Source organism: Maylandia zebra, linkage group LG11, assembly GCF_041146795.1.
Source record: "Maylandia zebra isolate NMK-2024a linkage group LG11, Mzebra_GT3a, whole genome shotgun sequence".
Taxonomy (NCBI): Eukaryota; Metazoa; Chordata; class Actinopteri; order Cichliformes; family Cichlidae; genus Maylandia; species Maylandia zebra.
The window spans coordinates 16,827,645-16,847,840 of record NC_135177.1 but is presented as its reverse complement, the minus strand read 5'-3'; the positions used below and the strand labels follow the sequence as shown (position 1 = coordinate 16,847,840).

The 20,196-nt window shown below is 43.0% G+C and overlaps 2 protein-coding genes and 1 long non-coding RNA gene across 3 annotated transcripts in view; 2 read left to right on the top strand and 1 right to left on the bottom strand.

Moving 5' to 3' along the window:
- LOC101476669 (furin-like) overlaps positions 1-8,479 on the top strand; it is a 70,197-nt gene extending 61,718 nt beyond the window's left edge. The window contains exons 8-10 of the mRNA XM_012923980.3: positions 4,079-4,248; positions 7,781-7,843; positions 8,318-8,479. Coding sequence (XP_012779434.1) covers positions 4,079-4,248; positions 7,781-7,843; positions 8,318-8,479 — 395 coding nt within the window. The remainder of the gene's footprint in view (positions 1-4,078; positions 4,249-7,780; positions 7,844-8,317) is intronic.
- Positions 1,141-16,218, bottom strand: LOC105941323 (uncharacterized). Its single transcript, XR_001167950.3, has 3 exons — positions 16,132-16,218; positions 8,356-8,484; positions 1,141-2,600 (listed from the first exon to the last, which is right to left on the bottom strand). It is a non-coding gene; the product is annotated as an uncharacterized LOC105941323 (long non-coding RNA).
- A 136-nt stretch (positions 16,219-16,354) lies between these two features.
- pou3f2b (POU class 3 homeobox 2b) lies at positions 16,355-20,196 on the top strand. Its single transcript, XM_004541628.3, has one exon. It carries the CDS (start codon positions 16,451-16,453, stop codon positions 17,594-17,596), a length of 1,146 nt encoding a protein of 381 aa, XP_004541685.1. The 5' UTR covers positions 16,355-16,450; the 3' UTR covers positions 17,597-20,196.

Here is a 20,196-nt window from a genome sequence, read left to right as displayed (position 1 = left end):
GCATTACATCCCTGTTTCAGCCCAAATTAGGAAGAAGGTGTGTTTTTAGGACATAAAAGTACTCAAGCTCAGTTATGGAAAAGTCATGGAATTTCACCCGAGGGCCGCAGTGGGTATCTCCTCTCTTTTTCTGTGTGTGTGTGTCTTGCTCCGTTGCTCACTCGTCTCTTTCTGTCAAGATGCTGATCTCTCTGTTGAGAAATCAATGGCTCCCCCCCTCTTCCCTCCTCCCTCTCTCTTCAGCCATCCATGTATCCCTCCCCATGCTCCTGGATCTAACCCAAGTTCAAGCTGTTAGTCAATCTGCTGTCCACACACACACACTTCATTCACAGGTTCTTACAGTGTTGCTATTCCTCAGTCGTATCCCCAGTGACATCATTCTGTAGTGGGCCAGTTAGCCACACTGTGCCCTGAGCATCACCCTCAGTCATGACTTTGGATGATTCTAATTTCCAGACTAGCTTGTATTACGCTGTGTGCAGAATAGATTAGAGTGCGTTTTCATATTTTTTATAAATAGCTTTCCAAATCTGTCTGCTAAATATGAAGTTTGTCATAGAAACAGTAAACTTAAACTTAGTAAGATATGAATTTGTATGTTTCAGACTTGATTGTACTTAATATGTGTACTTTTTAAAGTAATTAATGAGTTCCCTGTAGAAAGTGATATGTTACACTATTACATCATCACAATACTGACTGCAAAGTTGATGAAAACGAGCTGCACAAGAAAATTATCATTGAAACAGCACTTCAACTGTAGATTTGTCCCAAAAATGTCTCTCCTCTGCGTGATCCTATAAGCCTGTTGATCTCTGCTTTTTGTTACCTTTTAAAAATGAATCTTTGGCAGATGGCATCAGCATCACCCTGGGTCATGTGGTCTTTAGCTGCTATGTTTGTGTTAGTGTATAACAGACTTCTGCAGATTTTGAATGCCTTTAAGTCAGCGTCACTACTCCCTAGGCTTGTTTCTTTTTACAGGGAGGGATTTGCTCTTGTTCTGCCACAGAAGAATTATTTAGGTTGCATGCTGATGATGGGTGAAACCATGGCTCACATTTGGCATTCTCACTCATCCTGAACATGTATGGATGGAGTTTGAAGACACAAAATTTCTCTGATTTCTTGGAAAGATAAAATAACAAATCTTTATGCCACTCACAGAAAAAGAATATCAGAAGCAAGGCCCAATAGCAAACAGGACCATTGTGGAAAGGTTATTTCACTCTTAGTTAATGATGATGATAATTATAGCAACTTACTGATGATTTTGAGATCCCTGGTGTCATAAAGAATGTGCAAGAAGTGATTAAGATGAACAGATTTGGGTCACAAATGATTTCTGTTACTTACTTACAGCGCGTACCCTTAAATATACCGAGCTACATTTGCTAGACAGAAGCTGTGCTATTTATAGTGGTGGCAGTACTGTAATGGACATGTTGGGAAGTGCTGTTGCTGTTCATCACATATTTAGTGAATAAGCATTTCACTTAAATTGTTCTCTGCCGTCGTCCTCCGTGTCTGTTTGATGCTGGTTAGCCTGCGGATGCCTCCAGATGAGCTTCACATTAATGATGTGTAGAATGAAGCCAGTCTGGTCAGTCTTTGTGATGCGGCTATGTCTCTGCTGGCGTTTGTGAGGGGAAACCGCCTCTGTATGTGCGCCTGTGCCTCTGTGTGTGTTTGTTTGGTGGCTGTGCAGCAAGTGAAGGTAAATTGCTGTGATTATGTGGCAGTAATTGAACAGGGATGGTGTGCTTAATTGAGTTGTTGTTTCTTGATGTTTCTCTGTAGTAGCAGGAACCACCGAGCTGACAGGTGCCTCGTCTCGTCTCGCCTCGCCGGGATGAGGGCTTTTTTTTTCCTTCCATACTATAGGCTTTGTTGTGTCTTCTTTAAAAAATATGTGTGTGTGCATTTGTGTGTTTGTGTTTAAATGTTCAAGCAGGTAGAAGAAATTATGGGGTTTGTGAGATGGTTCTGTGAGCTTCTACAGGTTATTTACATAATATTTGTACAGATTTATGGCTTTAAATGTATGCCTCTGTATATGAGTCTGTGCATGCGTGTCTTTCATGTATGGGCTCTATGGAAGAGGGATGGTGTGCATGCATCCTTGTTTCTTTGCATGTGCTGATTCTGTGTGTGCATGTAGCTCTATCTGATCTGCCTCCTGGGCTCTGTGGCCCAAATCAAATGGTAGGAAACATCAATTTCACCATTCCGTTTTCCTCCTCCCCCTTCCTCTCCTCCTATCTCCTTGTATAATTTCTCCTCTCTTCTTCCCTTCCTCCCCCCTCTTCAGCCTCTCCTTCTCTCCTCCCCTTTTCGATGTCTTTCTCTCTGCGGAAGTGTGATTACGTTGCTCCTCTGAGCACCAGTGATCTGAGGGTTCAGCATGTTTATATGTGTGCGCGTGTGCGTGTGTGCACGCGTGCTTGTTGACTGCTTGGTGATCTGAGCAGCCCGGCGCTGGGTATTGTGCAGCGCAATTCACGGACGATGTCTCCAGATGAATGCCTCCATTCACAATTACAGCCTCTCCATTAGCTGCAGCCCTCACCGCCTTGTTGTTGTCTTTTCTTCCTTCGCTGCAAAAGGGGAAAAAAAAAAGAAAAAGCAATTAAAGCAGGACAAAAACAAGCTAGAAGAACACAAGTGATGTACCTGGAAGAGAAAAAAAACAGCAAAGGCAGGGGGAGTTGGGAGTGTTTGAGAGGTGGGGGGCTGATTCTTCAGTCGGGATTCACACTACACACTATCTCTGTTTTATTCTCAAGGAAAGCTTGTGGATTTATTTGAACATTTGTGCATGAACTCAGTCCCCTCAACTACAAATACTCTGTCAGATATATATTTTTCATTTTGCTGTTTGTGCTGTAAGTGACTCTGTCCTGCAGTTTCATCCTTACAGGGATCTTTTAATACACAGAAAGCTGAGAAGCATCCTCTAAGTTGAGGACAGACTAGTGCTTTTTATGTGTGTGTGCCTCTATTACTACAATATTATACTCTGTAATATGATAGAATACATGCTTCCTGCTTTTTTTCTTTCTTTTTTTAATTCTGCAAAATGATTCTTACACATTCTTTGATATTATTAATGCAAGGAACAGATGGATATGTTGTGTCACTGCGCTTACTTATTCTAACTAAAGAGGATGATGTCAGTGAGATAAATGGAAAGGCTGGATTGCATCTTCATGCAGGGAATCCCTTTTGAAGGGTAGACAGTTTGAGTCTGACACTGAAATGGCAGAGTCTGCCGCTAACAATGAAAACTCCTGCATGACTCTCTTGGCTCACAGTGAGCCCTTGGTGGGGTGAAGGCAGTGAGTCTGTGTTGCAGTATCTCACCGAAAACAAAAAAGTACTGTAAATTTTCTTGTTGAGTAACAGAAGTATAAATTCAAAAATCTGGTTTTAAATCAGCTGCTGCTGATTTTAATATCAATCTAAATAAGGGCTCTTTGGAAGAACAAGAACTCCTCCTGCAAGTAAAACCCTGCATATAAAAATATTGCACAACAATGGATGAAAATAACAGTTTGTAAACTGTAACAAAACAGGATTGACTCGATAAAATCTTCTGATGTATGTGCAAAATGAAATTGCAAGGCAAATATCACCCAATATCATTTATTTTAGCAAAACTGCCTGAATAACATTTTTCTGCTACTAAGCTCAGAAATGGTAAATGGACTGGTTCTTATATAGCGCTTTTCTACTCTATCTGAGCACTCAAAGCGCTTTATACAACTTTTTCATTCACCCAATCACAATTTTCTAGGTTTTCAGTGCTACCTAACTAGCATTCATACACATTCACACTCCGATGAATGCATCCTTGGGCAAGATATTTGGCATGCAGACTGGAGCACTTAGTAGGTGACCCGCTCTACTACCTGAGCTAGAGCCACTCCAGCACACTTTATGTATTTACAGACCACAGAACCGTTCCTGTCTTATTTTAAAAATGAAATAGAAACATATTTGGCATGTACTGTAGATAGAAACATAGGTAGTGAGGCATACAGCAATCTAATTGTGCTTCTATTTTTAACTTCAGAGGGACCCCTGCAGAGTGTTGTGTCCATGGGGTTGAATCACCCTATCCCTCATGGGTGGTTGTTCCAGAGGGACCAGTCCCCTCCTATGGACCTGCTGCAGTGGATCTACCAAATGGAGAGGGAGAAGAAGGTGCGAGCTGCTGATATCGCCATGTCACTAAGAGGAAAGGTACAGTATGGCGCACAGAGCTGGAACACAGACTCTCCACACATCACAGGCACCATGATTTACTGTTCCAATAAATCACTTGCGTCGCCTAATTTCCTATGGATTTCAATTTCCCCCTGGACATATCTGCATTGATCAACTTCAGGTATAAGGATGTGCCAGGCGTCGCTCACTGTGACACTGAAGAATGGCTCACAGATCTCTGTCAAGGGTGTTTCTGTGTGTGTGTGTGTGTGTGTGTGTGTGTGTGTGTGTGTGTGTGTGTGTGCGTGTGTGCGTGTGCGCGCGCGCGTGCGTGCGTGCGTGCGTGCGTGTGTGTGTGGATAGGGGGTAGAGCCGTGGGATTTGTGCACATGCAGCATTTCTATTGAGCGCCGTCGTCGTCACTGTCGAGGCTTTAGGATACAAATCCTTGAGTGTGAGTAATAACATCTGAAAATGTCAGAATCATACAGGCAGAGATAAGGATCAGACAGTTGAATCGGGACTCCAGATATTGTTATTCCCATCATATCTGCTCGTAGTCTAGGCCTGATTATGAGGAACAATTAAATATCATTCTGGCTTCTCCAACAGTTGTTACTGCAGAAAAAACACCAGGGTATAACGCTCCTTAGAAAATTAGACGACATTTTGCGGTCTACTTAATCATTGCTCCAGCCCCAGCGTTTGAGCTGAAACAAATTCACAAGCCCCTGTCACTGTCCTTTATGCTGCATTATCAGGCCAATTACAGCCTTGACAGAAGTGTGCCGCCGGACGACAGGTAGCTGTTTGCATGCACACATTGCTGCCCGACGTGTCCTTGCAGGGGTACACGGTCCCCGGGCCTGTAGATGAGTTTTGAGCCGGTGTTAGGAGGCAACGGCAAGGCCTGACAACGTCTTTACCCCGAGTTCCTCCCCTAGAGGCAGATCTGAATGGATTGCAGAGGCAAGGAGGAGAAATAAATTGGAGAAAAGGATAAATCGATGCTTGGCGGAGAGGCAAACAGACCTTCCAACCCCCGGCCCAGAGACACACACACATGCACGCACACACACACGCACACTCGTACCACAGCGTGGCTTTTTTTCCTTGGGCTGTATTGGATTGGTATGCAGAGCTGAGGAGAGAGACGCTCAGAAAAAGACTTGGCCTACAAATGATGTCCTTTGTTTGATCCATTAGGTTGGGGGGGGGGATTGGTTGGTTGGGGGTGGATGGGGAGGGTCGTCCCACGGAGACGGTGGAAGGGCTGGGAAACAAACGTCTCTGTCTGTGAGCCTCTCCCTCTCTCTACTCACCAGCATCTTCTCATCTCAGAGAAGAGAGAAAGATCAGCTCGAGGAAAAGCTGGTTGTCGTCTGTCTGCGGTGATGTGTTGGAGGGCAGAAAGGATGCAGTGTAGGTGTGTGCGCCTATTCGCTTGAATATGCTAAATTTACCAATCTGAAGCTTTTCATCTGGAGGTTGTTTTTATTCTTTTTTTTGTGGTCGTGGATTTTTCTATTTGTTCATCGTAGTTGTCGTCCTTGCTCTTGGATAACAGTAACACTGTGTTCACCACCATCATTTCTGATCTGAACTGGGAACTCTGTGACACAATTACAAAACAAACAGTCTGACAGATATCTTTGGGTTTTCATTTTAATATGTATTTTTTTTTTTTTTTTAAATAAAGCAATCAAGGTTGATGCCAAAAATTTTTTTGTTAATTGAACAATGAATGATGTTAATACACAGCAAACAACATAAACCCGAAGTTGCTGTTGCTGTTGAATCGTATTACCTCTGCCAACAGGTAATGTGATCGGTTGAGTTGGTCTGTTTTCACGCAAAGTTATTGCAATTTTATTTTTTTGTTTGGTGTTGTCAAGAAAATATCACAATCTGGTCTCTGTTCTAAGTTCTTACTTTGGAATGGGTTTTAGCCTTAGCTGAGGTTTGCAGCATCACACTGCGCTTGTTTGATAAGTTATCAAGGCATATAAATACTGCAAGACTGTAATATAACATGGCAGTGCAGAGAGAAACACTCTGATGTAAGAAACAGCATCATGAGTTTGGACTGGGTGCTTCATTTGTTTTCACCCATGTTAGCAGCATAGCGGTATGAGCTGAAAGGTCAGTAGGGCTGGGAGTCAGTCCACTGCTTTGATCCAGACCCCAAAAATATATGCGATCAACTACAGGACGGATTGATGATGATTATGTGCCGAAATGTTTGTATTCTGTCTGTTTTTCTATAGCATTATCATCAAGCCAATAATTTAAGGTGGCAGGTTCACAAACAATAACCTACAGTAGAAAATTAGCCATATTCCTGTTAGCCTCATTTGTGCTTAGCAAATGTTAACGAATTAGCATGCTAACAGCGACAAACTTAAAAAGCAGGTGTTCTCCTTTCTGAAACCCATGTAAGTTGCAGCAAGTTTCCATCAAGCCTTCATATTTAATATTATGAATGGATCTGCGTGTATGAGAGGCTCTTTGATGCCCACTACTTAGAGCATCAGGCCAACATAACTCTAAAAACCGATTCATAAGATGCTCTCAAATCCAAACTTCAACCTCCTTCCAGTTATTTATGCATCCATTTTGCTCCATCACCCCTACTCTGGTCTGTACTCTACGCTATTTCTGACTCTTTTTGGGAGGCATGCATTTTTCTGAGCTCTCCACCAAGCAACGGCACACAACGCCATTTATTTTAGCTTGGGAGTTCTCTTTTCACTCCGTGTCTTTTTATAGTTTTGTCGTTCATACTGTACTCCCCGCTGTGCTTCTATTTTCATGAATGCTGTGAGAAATAATTGAAAGCACCGTGTATGGTGCCGTCTGTTGCAGCGCTCCCACTTCCTCATGCCTTGTAAATACTGTATCACTAAAACCCCCGCTGTAAGCTGCCGGCTCGGGATTCCTCACAACTCTGAGACGTCAACACTCACTGAAAACTTGAGCCAAGATCAAATCGTAACCAGAGCCTGAACGTTGCTCCTGTGGACAGAGCCAGCGTTTGATTGATTTCAAATTCAGCTGTTTGTCCTTGCCTTTTTTCTTGCAAAAACAGAGTTGAATTGGATTCCTCTGAACAGCTCGTGGCCCATTTCCTCTGTGTGTTTTCTCAGCTTTTTGACTTCCATAAGGAGGGGGAAAAGGATGTCAAAGGAGTCGCGACTCCTGCTGCAAGTGGTGGTGGTGAGAAGTGCAGCAGATGGAAGCCCACAAGGAGCCTTAACAAGAATAAATAACGTACCATAGCTACTAAAAATAAAATATTGCTTATTAGAAATTAGAGTTTCTCTACTGGTTTTGCACATGAATGCAGCTTGCTAGTGTAGCCGAGTGCTGCTCAGCCTGTAAAGACATTGGTGTCACGGTGAGGAATAACTTTAAGAAGCTGAAAAATATGGTTCATTACCAGGTTGGAAGAAATCTGCATTATGGGAAATGCAGGAATCAGTGTATTTTCGCTTCCCTCACACAACAGAGCCATATTTTGTACATATTTTGTTTGTCTTTAACATGAAACATCTGTTTCATTAACCAGATGGGAAAAACTCGAGGAGACAGACCGGTTAAGTCGAGCCTGACATCTAGTCTGGCTTTCAAGGTAAGCTGCAACCCCCACCAGTCCTAAAACACAGGTTATTTTTATAGTTTGGGTTTTTTGTGCTTTTTCTGTTAGGGGGGGTGAAGACTGAGGAGTGGAATAGATGAAGGGAAAATGATTTGATTTAATGAATTCAAGGAATGTGAGTTTGCACGCTAGACACATGGCACTCTGCCCATTTGGCCACCAGAATGCTTTATTTTTTTTTTTCATAATAGATATGTGGTTGGTCTTTTTGTTTTTGTTTTTGTTTGTTTTTTAACAGCTGAAACAATTATTTAATTGAATTGGCAACTATTGTGATATTCAGTTAATTAATTAAAGAGATTTTTCCCTATTGAAATGTAACCCACTCAGGTACAGCGTTTTCGATTGTAGGAGAATTTTCATATTATAAAATTACCCAATAAGTGAACTGAAGAGCAAAATCAGACCCTAGACTGCTATCTTATGACTATTTACACTGTCCCACAGATACTTGACACACATGTTGCCCAGAAAACAAGACCTACTGTTGAGAGGGAGCCTCCTGAAACCGAGACCTTCGGGGACGACGCGGATGAGGAGCGCAGGTCCTTGCCCTCACAGAAGATCCAGGATGTCGGCACAATCAAGCGTTTTAGATCCAACAGATGACGGATCTGTGAGCAGAAAGGCGTGAGAGGGGGCGGGGCAGAGGGAAGGGAGTTAAAAACACAACCATGAACCATAGTTTCGTAAAGACTGTAGTTTTCCACAGTGCAGAAAAGCCAGTTAATCATGAATCAAGTCAGCGTACTGTATTTTGACTTTGTGGCCTCGGTATCAGCAAAGATGACTTATTGTAGGTCTGCTTTGAAACCCACTTTCTCGCCTACACAAACCCCAAAACCCTGTTTCTGAAAAACAAATAGCTCCAGCAGCGCTCGTCTCCGCCCCCCAACCCCCGATCCCACTCCTGGTTTGCCTTCGGAAGTAGCAAAGGTTAGTGGAAGATATGTTTGTCTTTTTCCACTTCAATGAAGGGTGAATTCAGCTCTGTGCAATAAGAAATGGATTACCCCGTTCATTAAAGGGGGCTGCGTCACTCCTCATTGAGTTGGACAAATAACAAATTAATTCCTAGCCGCCTAATTTCTCTCTGTTCTCCACTGAATTCCCAATAACGTCGAATTACTGATCACAGCCATGTGAGCTCTCTCAACTTTCTATCAATTCATTAAAATTTTTGCCACAGTGGAGATACTGCTGAGGAGGATCTCTTCCTTTTTTCTTTTTTCTTTTTTTCCCATGCATGCTTCCTTTAACACCACAAGCTGTATACAAACAGAAAGCAAGTGAAGTGTTAATATTAGGAGATTAAAAAGACCAGGAAGCGTTACAGAGAAAGTTACTTTCACCCCGGGCGGTAAACTTTTTTTTTTCTTTGCCAGTCTAGTGCAGGTCTGTTGGTGGAGGTGTTTTGTAAAGTAGCAGTAGTGTATTGACAGGGCAGTATTGATGTTTCAATTAGAGCAGCGTTACATAGTGCTCCAGCATGGTAACACGGTGCGTCTTCTGCCATCTGCTCTGCCTCCACGTCTGACGAACGAGGCACGTGGGGCTAATCGAGCCGCACATGAGCGATGGGGCTGCGAGATCTTCCGCGCACACACTCGCGCGCGCACACACACACTTATCCTGTACACACGTCCTTATGCAGAAAAATAAGGGGGGAAGGACGATGGAGAGCTCCTCAGCCCTGCTGTTTAAACAGCCTTCAGAAAGCCTGTGATTCCTCGCTTCACATGTGCCACAGGAGAAGCCAGCAGGTTATTTCCCCGACAAGAAAACGGGCAAGAGCGCCAGATGCACAAGTTAAAAATCTTCAAAAAAAAAAAGAAGCTCATCTGATAGAAAGAACAAAAAATAAATAAATAAAAGAGAGAGAGAGATCAGCTTCTGCCAGGTTTTCTCGTGCTGGGACAGCCTGAAATAACAGTGTGTATTATGCCTGGCATTATTGCCTGCCAAACCACACGAATCAAAGACCTCATTGTGTGGATTACCTCGTTAATCTGTTGATGCCATTGACTAGTATTGCAGGTGCTAATGTGCCAGGTTTTTTTTCCTCCTCTTTCCTCCTCTCTTCTCTTATTGGGGAGGTGTAGCGTTAGGTTTGTAATCTGTTTTAAATGCTTTCTGGGGAATGAGACGCACTGAAAGCCAGCCAAGAGAGCTCTGCTATCATGGAGCGCTTTCTCTTAATACAGCACACAGAGGGGGACAGACTGACTGAGGCTGCGGCGCCTGTGCCAACGGGGACGAGCTAGCGAGCTACACGCCCCACGCCACTTGTTGAAATATATGACTGCATGAATAATGAAAGAGGAAGAGGGAAGTGGTATTGCTAGAGCAGTCCCACAATGACATCCATCACAGGAATGCCTCATTGCTCCTCTTCTTCTGTTTCCTCCTGCAAAAAGAAAAAAAAAAGGAGCTCCAACTTGTGTCTCTTTGGAGAAGCTAACGGGAGCTGAGCTCAGTTGCCTGCCCGAGCTGATAGACTTTAGAGGTGAAACCAGAAAGAGAGGAAGATAAAGAGGCAGAGAGAGAGAAAGACAGAGGGAAAGGGGACAGAAAGAGAGGTAATCCTTGCTTTTTTTTCAGCTCCCCGGGGTGGTCTCTTCATCCAAGGCCTCAAAGAGGGACAGAATACACATCCCTGCTACAATGAAGGGGACCCACAGGGGATGTTGCTATCAGTGTGTGTGTGTGGTGGGGGTGCAGCTTTAAGCAGGCCTTTGAGTGGCCTAATTGCATTGGAATACAGCAGTCTGAGAGCTGGCTCAGATCACGGCGGGCTGCTGGAGGGGTGAGCGCCCGCACCTCGACAGCCACACTCAGCAAAAGAGCCCCGGCACAAAGCACACAATTAATGCTGTCCCTCTCGTTAACTCTCTCCCCACTTTTTGTCCTCTCCTACTTTTCTCTCATTCTCCTCCTCCTCACCCCCATACCTTCGTCTCTCGCTCTCCTCTCCCTCTCTCGCTCCTCCCTCCCGCCTCAGTATGTCGTCACTCACCCACTGTATTAATCCTCCCATACAGCCTGTCAGTCTCCCTCGTCTTTGATGCACACAACAATTACAGTAAGGATGAAAGGCGTGGGTCGGCTCTCGTTATGCAAGATTCGAAACGGGCCTTGGCGAGAATTATTGACATCCGAACAGCTAATCTGAAATAAAACTCTGTTATTACTTCGAAGGAAGTGATCTGTGCTCGCTGCATATATTTCTGGCTGTATATACTCAGGATTAGGGGATCTTATTTTATTGCATAAATTAAAAATAAGGCATGTACTTTATTTGTATTTAAATGAGCCCACACTGATTGTATTCTTCTGATCTGAAGGTTTTGTATCAGTTCTGCTATCAGCTAAAGTCAAGGCAGCTGATAAATGCAAAGTAAACAGATTTCCATTTCATCACGATTGTTCCCCAAAGATGACACCACGGTAGAGCAATAATGCTCCAGCGGGGACTGTTTGTATCTTTGCGGCATTAAACACAAAGCTGTTACAATCTAAATGTGCTTCATTGGATTTTATCTTTTACAAAGAAAGCCTGGATATCATACAGGAATCTAGAGGTGTATTATATTAGAGATAACCGTGATATTTAAAAAAAAAAAAGATATATCAATATTGTGCTAGTAATTCATAGGTGGTAATGCTGCAAATAATTGTTTTTTTGTTGTGTGTGCTTTAGTACAGTTATGTAAACATTTGTCCACTGGTATTTTGAGTTTGTTTCATTTAAACTATGAAAAGTCATAGATTATTTTCAATGATAACATTATTTACATTACTTTAAAAATATATTTTCTACAGATGTTACAGTATTGTTTCTATATTTTATTATAAATCATCAAACTAAATTCTAGTATTTTCTGATATTGATTAGACTTTTAAATACAAGGTAAAAAAAACGAATCAGATTTTCAAATATGAATATCTAGTGACTGTTTACGGCTTCTAAGGTAACCATATGAATCTTTTTGGATTTTGGACTGTCGGCTGGACAAAAATAAATGTTTATGACGGGAATTAAATTAATTTAATTTAGCAAGTTGTTCCACACATAAAGTTCAGCAGCTTCACTGAAGGTTTATTTTAGACTGAAATTTCACTGGAAAAAAAATTAAACAAAACAAGTTAACCTACTGGACACAAGATAACGCATCTGCATCACCAAGAAGCCTGTTTTCAGTGAATGGAGGCTTTCAAATCACATCACACCAAAACTGCATACTGAGTTGTGATTGGCTTTCAAAATGATGATGTCATGAATTGTTTTTTTATACTGTGCATGCATATGCAAGGCAGGTTTAAGGTGAGCACAGCCAAACCTAACCATACCTGTCAGCACATGGGTGTGAAAACCTTCCTACTGCACACACACACACACGCACACACACACACACACACACACACACACACACACACACACACCCACCCCACTGTGTTCTGGGCTGTTTGTGTTCTGGAAACTGATAAGTAAGTTTCATTAGTTAAGACTGTGAAAATAATCATGATTACAAATTTCTTTCTGAAAGGTCTGACACGTTAAGGTGCTGTATCCTCTCTCTGCAGTGGGCGGTGGACATACTTTTCATTACACGGGTTAATATAATCGTTCTTTGGCGTTCACAGACAGCGAAGAGTGATTGGGCCTCGCCTTCCTCTCTCCCTCAGTTTGGACCCCAATGTCCTCGTCTTTAAATAGGACTCAGCGGACTGAGATCGTGGAACAATCAGTGATTTAAAAAACATATCATACTCAACCAGCCCCTCCTTTGATTTTCTTCATTACACGAGCCGTGTCTTAATAAAATCAAATTATTTCCGCTCACAGGACGCTTTCTGGTGAGAAATTGGCAGAGGGATGTGAGCTGATGTATGGGGAGACAGTCGCCTAATTAGAGCGTTAGAAATTGAATCTTTACAGCACACGGGTCATATAATTATCCTACTGTTAATTTAACGCTTACATTCTCTACTGTTCATTTTTATTCCCTTAAATGCAGTTTGGCAGCGACCTCACTGCGTCTCGGTGCATGAGAGGAAAGGCAGCGTGGCCCCTAACGCTGGCCCCTCTGTGTTATTGAATAACTACGGACCCTGCAGTCCAAATAACAAGGCTCGCATCATTTATGCATTGTTAAGCCACGTAATTGAAACGAGCCATAGTTTGCATATTACGCCATTAAAATAATGTGCTTTGCGTTTCTCCCAACACGACTATTTAAGCCTGTGTGGCGATGTGGTAATTCCTTGAATTACAGCCTAATTACCACAATGTTCTTTTGATTTGGCCGATTTCAATGTTACACCACAATAATGTTCAATATTACCAGAATGAATTACTGAGCCGTGCCTGGAAACTTTTTCCTGGTATGACTTAAATCCTGGCCTCTTCATGTGCTGTCGGTGCAGCTGGATTCACTCCTATGAAAGATTATTAGCCTCTGAAATGAGATCCATTAAAGGCCCAATCAGTAATACTTAATTGAAGAGCCCGAGTGATACATGGAATACGAGGATTTTGCGTGTGTTTTTGCTCTTCATCATCACTCGCTTTATGCTGCTGCGTATTACTGATGTAAACAGACCATCAGAAAGCATTGTAGCAGTTGTCCACTGTTTATCTCCGCAATGAATCAGGGCTGATGGCAGTTTTCTTTCTTTTTGAAAGTTTGCTGACAAAACATGTATTTACTATACAGCTAACAGTCTCAAATGTATTCTAAGTTGGTTACGTTACTTGTCTTTTGTTCATATTTTGTGGCATAAAAGATCAGAAATGAGAATTTTGGCCACTTAAGCGACATCAAAGCGCAAAGAAAAAGTTGTAGTACAACTTAAATCAGCATATGAATTGAAACTGCAATTCAGGTCATAGAGAAGCGACATTTTGCAATTAGCACTTGCTCTTTGTTGGATGGCCCTGCATTGTTCCCAGACCTTTGTCTATATACACGACATGTGTTCCTGTGTGAACTTTTTGAATAAATTAACATCACTAATAATGATTTGTGAGCGTGAATATTCACCATTTGTGTTTTCGTTGCACGACTAGAATTTTTTTTTTTTTTTTTTTTTTTTGGGAGGGGGGGGTGAAAAGTATTTCTTTGATAATTGCTTTTTTATTGCCTCTTAATTTTACTGCAGGTCCAAAGTTATTAAATAAAATGTTTAATTACAGTTTGAGTCATTTGCATACTTTGAAAGTTATAAATTGTGGATATTGAAGAACTGCCTGCGTTGATTTATAGGTTTAATTTGTGGCCAGTATGTATGACTTTATTTCTGGTGGACTGAATTGTTGTAGGCCATAGACTAACCAAAGGTACTGTTAATTGCACACATGCAGCAGGAATCATTAATGTCTTCTAACATGCAGAATTACTGCCTCAGAAGTTAGAAAGTTAAACATGTGCCTCTGCCAGTGAAAAATGTCCAAGATGTGTTTGTCATTTTTTCACAGTTTGCTTTCTCTCAGCGGAGTGTGAGGAGCAGCTTTGAGGACAGACATAATCTCTCTCATCTTTTTTTTTTTTTTTTTTTTTGCTTTTTCTAGCCCTTTCTCCCTCTCAGGGCCCTGTGCTCTTTACTCCTCCCTCCTTTATCCCTGCAAAAGCTTTGTCCCCGCAGTAGAGAGCCTCTCTAAATAGAGGCCTTTAGATAGTCCGGGAACAGGGGTGGGGGAGAGCTGCAGCGATGCAACTGCTGTTGTTTCATTTACCTCTCCCTATGGCAACCAGCAGCAGTTGGCCAGGAATGTCCCCTCTCTGGACAAAGTCCTGGTCCCCGAAGCTGACACTGGAGGGTTGGGGGGGGGGACAGCTGAGACAGGATGGAAACCTGCCCTCCCTGCTCTGGACTAGAGGCCTGAGTTTGGACTTAATCCTCCTCTTCACTTCTTTCTAGTTTCACTTTAGTGGATGACGAGCAACCAGAGAAGGTGTTCACACAATATTAACTCTGTAATCGTTCTATATAAGACCTGAAAATAATTTTGAAATCTCTTTTAGTGAAGTGAATAAGCCTTCAGTACAGTTGCACCATGCTCTAATGGCCCCATATACAGGTTCTTTACAGTGTTGTAAACAGCCATTTAGTCCCTCATAATATCCTTTAAACTGCATGTAATAAGGGCACACTGGATAGAGTTTTATGTCTCTCTTTTTTTTAATCACTAAACTTTGCAAGTCCTCCATGCTATATATGTATAGAGAGAGAAAGCCATAACTTCAACTGGGAGGGGGCTTCCTTCTTTTTATCAGCATGTAGCCTCTCCCACCAAGACAGACTTGTAAAACTCACTTTACAGCCTAGTTGGACACAAAAGTTGATCTGTTTACTTTATGGGCTGTTAAAAGTTTTAAAGTCAAGACAGCTGACCGACATCTACATTTACAAGCCTTCGGTGAAGGGAAAAAATATACTAGTTTACACTTTTACAGGAAAGCGTCAGTGTTTGAGGAAGTGCAGCTTGAATAGCCGATGCTTTTAAAGATCCCAGTCCCCATTACCAGCTGCAAAAATCACCTGAGACTGATGCCAGCTAATGGCACACACCTCAGTTTAAGCAGAGCGCAATGTTTTTACCTGAAGACTTTAAATACATTTCAGTCTGCATGGCAGCAAATGTTCAAAAGTTTGTTAACATTTTGTTACTGTCTTTTTTTAAATAAAATCAAATTGTTTAAAACATGCCTGAGCTCCTTTCTCTATCAAATATTTCACTTTAGAAGCTTCTTGTGTGACAGATTTGTTACATTTAGTTTCATTCCAATATATGTCATTATAAAAAGTCATTATAAAAAAATGATTGGCTCATCTAAGATATATATTCATCCTCGAGGAGAGACAGCGCAATATGATGCATTTTTCCTGCTTACAGTACACAGACAACTCTGCACGAACAGCAGCAGACATATGAATATGCATGCATTACAACGACAAGCAGAAATGTTGCACTAAAACAAAGATGTCAGACGGAACTAAGCTTTACTGCAAATGTAGACTACACAAAACGCCGTCTAGTCCTTGATGGCACTGAGGGGGGAAAAAGTTATGCGCAAATCAGAAGGGTTCGCACTTTTTCCAGTATTTAATGCCATAAATGTGCATAAAAATCTGAAGTCCACCTAAATTAGGGATTGAATGGTTAAATACAGAAGAGCTCCGGGTCTCCTGGAACTAGACTCCCTGCAGTCTCAGTCTGGATAGAACGAGATTATCAAAGTAAATGAACTGGATCTTACAGCTGCGCTGCTGATCCCGGTGCTCCGTCTCCCCATGCTGCACTCCGGCTCTCCGCTTCCACGGGAGCCTCGGCTCGCACCTCTCCAACAAAGACAGTAGTGTTTGTTGAGACTTCCACGCGGCCAATCGCCGCGCCGTTGCCCCTGGTAACCCCGTCCATCATCCTCCCGTACCCAATGAGCGGCGGGGGGCGGGGCGGAGTCCAGGTGCGCTTCGGCGTCCACTTGGCAGAGCGCCTGGGAGCCGCCTGTGGGCAGGAGAGGTTCTGTCAAATGCGAGGTTCCTTTAATAAGAGCGACCAGTCCGGCTCCGAGAGTCATGGCGACCGCAGCGTCTAACCACTACAACATTCTCACCTCCAGCGCATCCATCGTGCACTCGGAGCCCGGCAGCATGCAGCAAGCCACGGCGTACCGGGACGCGCAGAGCCTGTTGCAGAGCGACTACCCGCTGCAGAGCAACAGCCACACGCTCAGCCACGCACACCAGTGGATAACGGCGCTGTCCCACGGAGAGGGAGCCCCGTGGTCCTCGAGCCCGCTCGGCGCGGAGCAGGACATTAAACCCGCGGTGCAGGGCGCCCGGGACGAGATGCACAATTCCAGCAGCAACCTGCAGCACCAGTCACGGCCGCCCCACCTGGTGCACCAGACGCACGGGAACCACCACGACGCCCGCGCGTGGAGAACCACCACGGCGGCGCACATACAGAGCATGGCGACGACAAACGGCCAAAGCCTTATTTACTCTCAGCCGGGCTTCACCGTCAACGGGCTCATCCCGGGCAGCGGGCAGGGGATGCACCACCACAACCTAAGAGACAGTCACGAAGACCACCACAGCCCGCACCTCAGCGAACACGGCCACCCTCCGTCCCAGCATCAGCACCAGCACCGGCCGCAGAGCCACCACGACCACTCGGATGAGGATACGCCGACCTCGGACGACTTGGAGCAGTTCGCCAAGCAGTTCAAACAGCGCAGGATCAAGCTGGGATTCACGCAAGCGGACGTGGGACTCGCCCTGGGGACCCTGTACGGAAATGTGTTTTCGCAAACCACCATATGCAGGTTTGAGGCCCTGCAGCTCAGCTTCAAAAACATGTGCAAGCTGAAGCCTTTATTGAACAAGTGGCTGGAGGAGGCGGACTCCACCTCGGGCAGCCCGACCAGCCTGGACAAAATCGCGGCGCAGGGGAGGAAAAGAAAAAAACGGACTTCAATCGAGGTAAGCGTAAAAGGAGCTTTGGAGAGCCATTTTTTGAAGTGCCCTAAACCGGCAGCGTCGGAAATAATCAGCCTGGCGGACAGTCTGCACCTGGAGAAAGAAGTGGTGAGGGTTTGGTTTTGTAACAGGAGACAGAAGGAAAAACGCATGACCCCTCCGGGAGGAGCGCTGCCGGGGAGCGAGGATGTGTACGGGGACACGCCGCCGCACCACGGGGTCCAGACCCCGGTCCAATGAACTCTGCCGGACCGGCTCCTCCAGGACTTGTTTACCGTTTTAATTTATCCCACCCCCCAAGGTTATATATAAATCACTGGACTATGAAACGATATAGTGGGTGTTTTATGTATAATAGATTGCAGTGATTACTGACACAATATCTGCAGTGAATATCTGAGAAATGGAAAACGAGTGACGGGAGGACAGGACATTTTTTGTCCTCCCCTCTCGCAGAGCTGAAGGAACATAAGCCCGTGTTATGTTCTCCGAGGATACATGCCCAGCACTGTGACTCCAGACGACGCAGTTTCAAGGTGTAGCCCCTATTGTGTACTGAAATTATACTTGACGAAAAAAGGAGGGGAGGGGAAGAATGGTTTTAGAAGAAAAGCTTCCATTTTCCAGTTTTTTTTCTTCTTCTATTTTTTTTAATATATATCAATTCCAACCTTTTTGGGGCTGTGCGTAAAAGGGAAATCAAAGACGTTTTTTTAATCTTTTATTTTATTTTCGTTTCTTTTTCTTTCTTTTTTTTTAGTTTTGTGGCTCTAAATTGTGCGTCCAGCCGTGATGGGTGTGTGGGTAGTGCAGTGGGAGGTCAAAGGAGCTGCGTTAATGGAGTAAAGTGGAGGCCGGTATAGGCTTCAGCCCCAGTGCAGTGGAGTCCAGCTGAGGGTGAGCATCGCCTGAGTCCCATCTGTCAGCCAGACCGCTTTTAATTATTCTGTGTGGACTGAGGTCACCATTTAGTTAAGAACACATTATTATTATTATTATTATTATTATTATTATTATTATTATTATTATTATTATTATTATTATTATTATTAGTGCACGTGCAGCTCACTGGTTAAACTCTTCAGTATAAATGGCCTGAGCGCAGAGATGTGGTAAATAAAAAGTGTGTGACCTCTATCGTGAGTCAGCCAGCAGTCTAAACAACAAAGTCCGTGTTTTCCACACAACAAGCGTTAAATATTATTATTTCCCCCCTCAGAGCGTCTCCCAGCTCCAGGATTGGGGCTCCGTGGCGATTGATTGGATTATATGGCACCTTTTTCTTTTTTTCTCTTTTTTTTCTTCTCCCCACAACAGGATGGGCTCCACACACACACAGATCTCGACACAAGCAACTCTCACAGAACAGTTTGGATCCGCTTTTGTAAATATTGTATAACTTTAAAAAGTCATCCCTCTTTTTTCTCGCTTTTTCTTCACTGGGGCACTTTTTCCCATTTTCTTTCATTTTTTTGTCCCCCTCCCCCCAAAAAACAAAAAAACAAAACAAAAAACAAAACAAAAATCACACACGAGCAGGTTGAGCTTCAGAGTCCATAGCCTAAACCCACCGCCTTGCACTTGTGTACCTTTTTTAAATGGTTCGGACTTTTTTTCTTTTTGTTTCTTTCTCTCTTTTTTTGGTAACGCGTTAATTTTGACGTCTAAAAATGTCTGCTATTTTTGTTTGTTTTTTAAATTCCTCTGAACTTTTATTTTGCATTATTATTATTTTTATTTATTTATTTTTTTTTGGCTTAATTCGCCTAGTAAGAGTTTGCTTTCGCCATTTTGCGCCCGCTCTGAAATAAAAACAGTGCTTTAAGAGTGAATCCACATAAATATAGCAGAGAAATGTCCACAAATAAACGATCTAAGGGGAGGATTACAAAACAAAATTAATGTGCGAATAATTTGTCCTCAAAACATATTTTAGTGGCGTTCCAAAAATTGCAGCATATGATCAAAATTATTATTATTTTACAATAACCATCCAGCCTTTTTGTTCGTCTGTTTTGCCTTTTTTATGTAACGGGGGGAAATTGCGCGTAGACATTTTATTTAATGTTATTTTTTTTAGTTTTGTTAATGAGATTGTAATTTATTCTGGGTGGCTTTTACAGAAGAGACAAAGGGTGAGATATATAAGAAATGAAGAGCCGAGAAGGCTTTTGTTTTGTAGGGGACGGGGTGACAGAAAGAGAGACCTATTTTTCTTTCTTTTTTTGTAATAGCGGGATTGCCACAGCCTGGACCGTCACAGCTAAATGTATATACATGTTTTTCTCCGTGCAGTAGCTCGCCTTTTTGTTTTATGCAAAGAGAGAAATCCAGGGACTTTTTTCCCCTCTCATGTGGAAACTGCTTTTCTTTTCTCCTCCTCTTCCTTCTCTGTGTTTCATTTGCAGAAAAAATAATAATAATATCATTAACAAGCAGAAACCATCATGGCATTGAAATCTTTCTTCCAGTAGCTTTAAAACCAATCGATCCAAGTCACAATTCACTGGAAATACAAGTTGTGGGATGTAGACCTGTAGCAATCCAACGCTGTTCTTCTTGCTGTTTTTGTTTAATTGCTTGTTTGTTTGTTTTGTTTTTTGTTTGTTTGGTTTTTTTTTTGGGGGGGGGGGGGGGGGGGGGGGGGATAGGCTATGTCATATTCACTGGATGAACTTGGGGTAGATATGACGCAGAGGTGAGGAATGCCTGCAGGTGTTTCATCACTTGACACATGAACAACGGACTTGCACATTTTTAAATAACGGGGTTGATATTAAACAGCTTTTTTCCAACGTCGAGGCTAAATGTATTTATTTTATTTACACACACACACACAC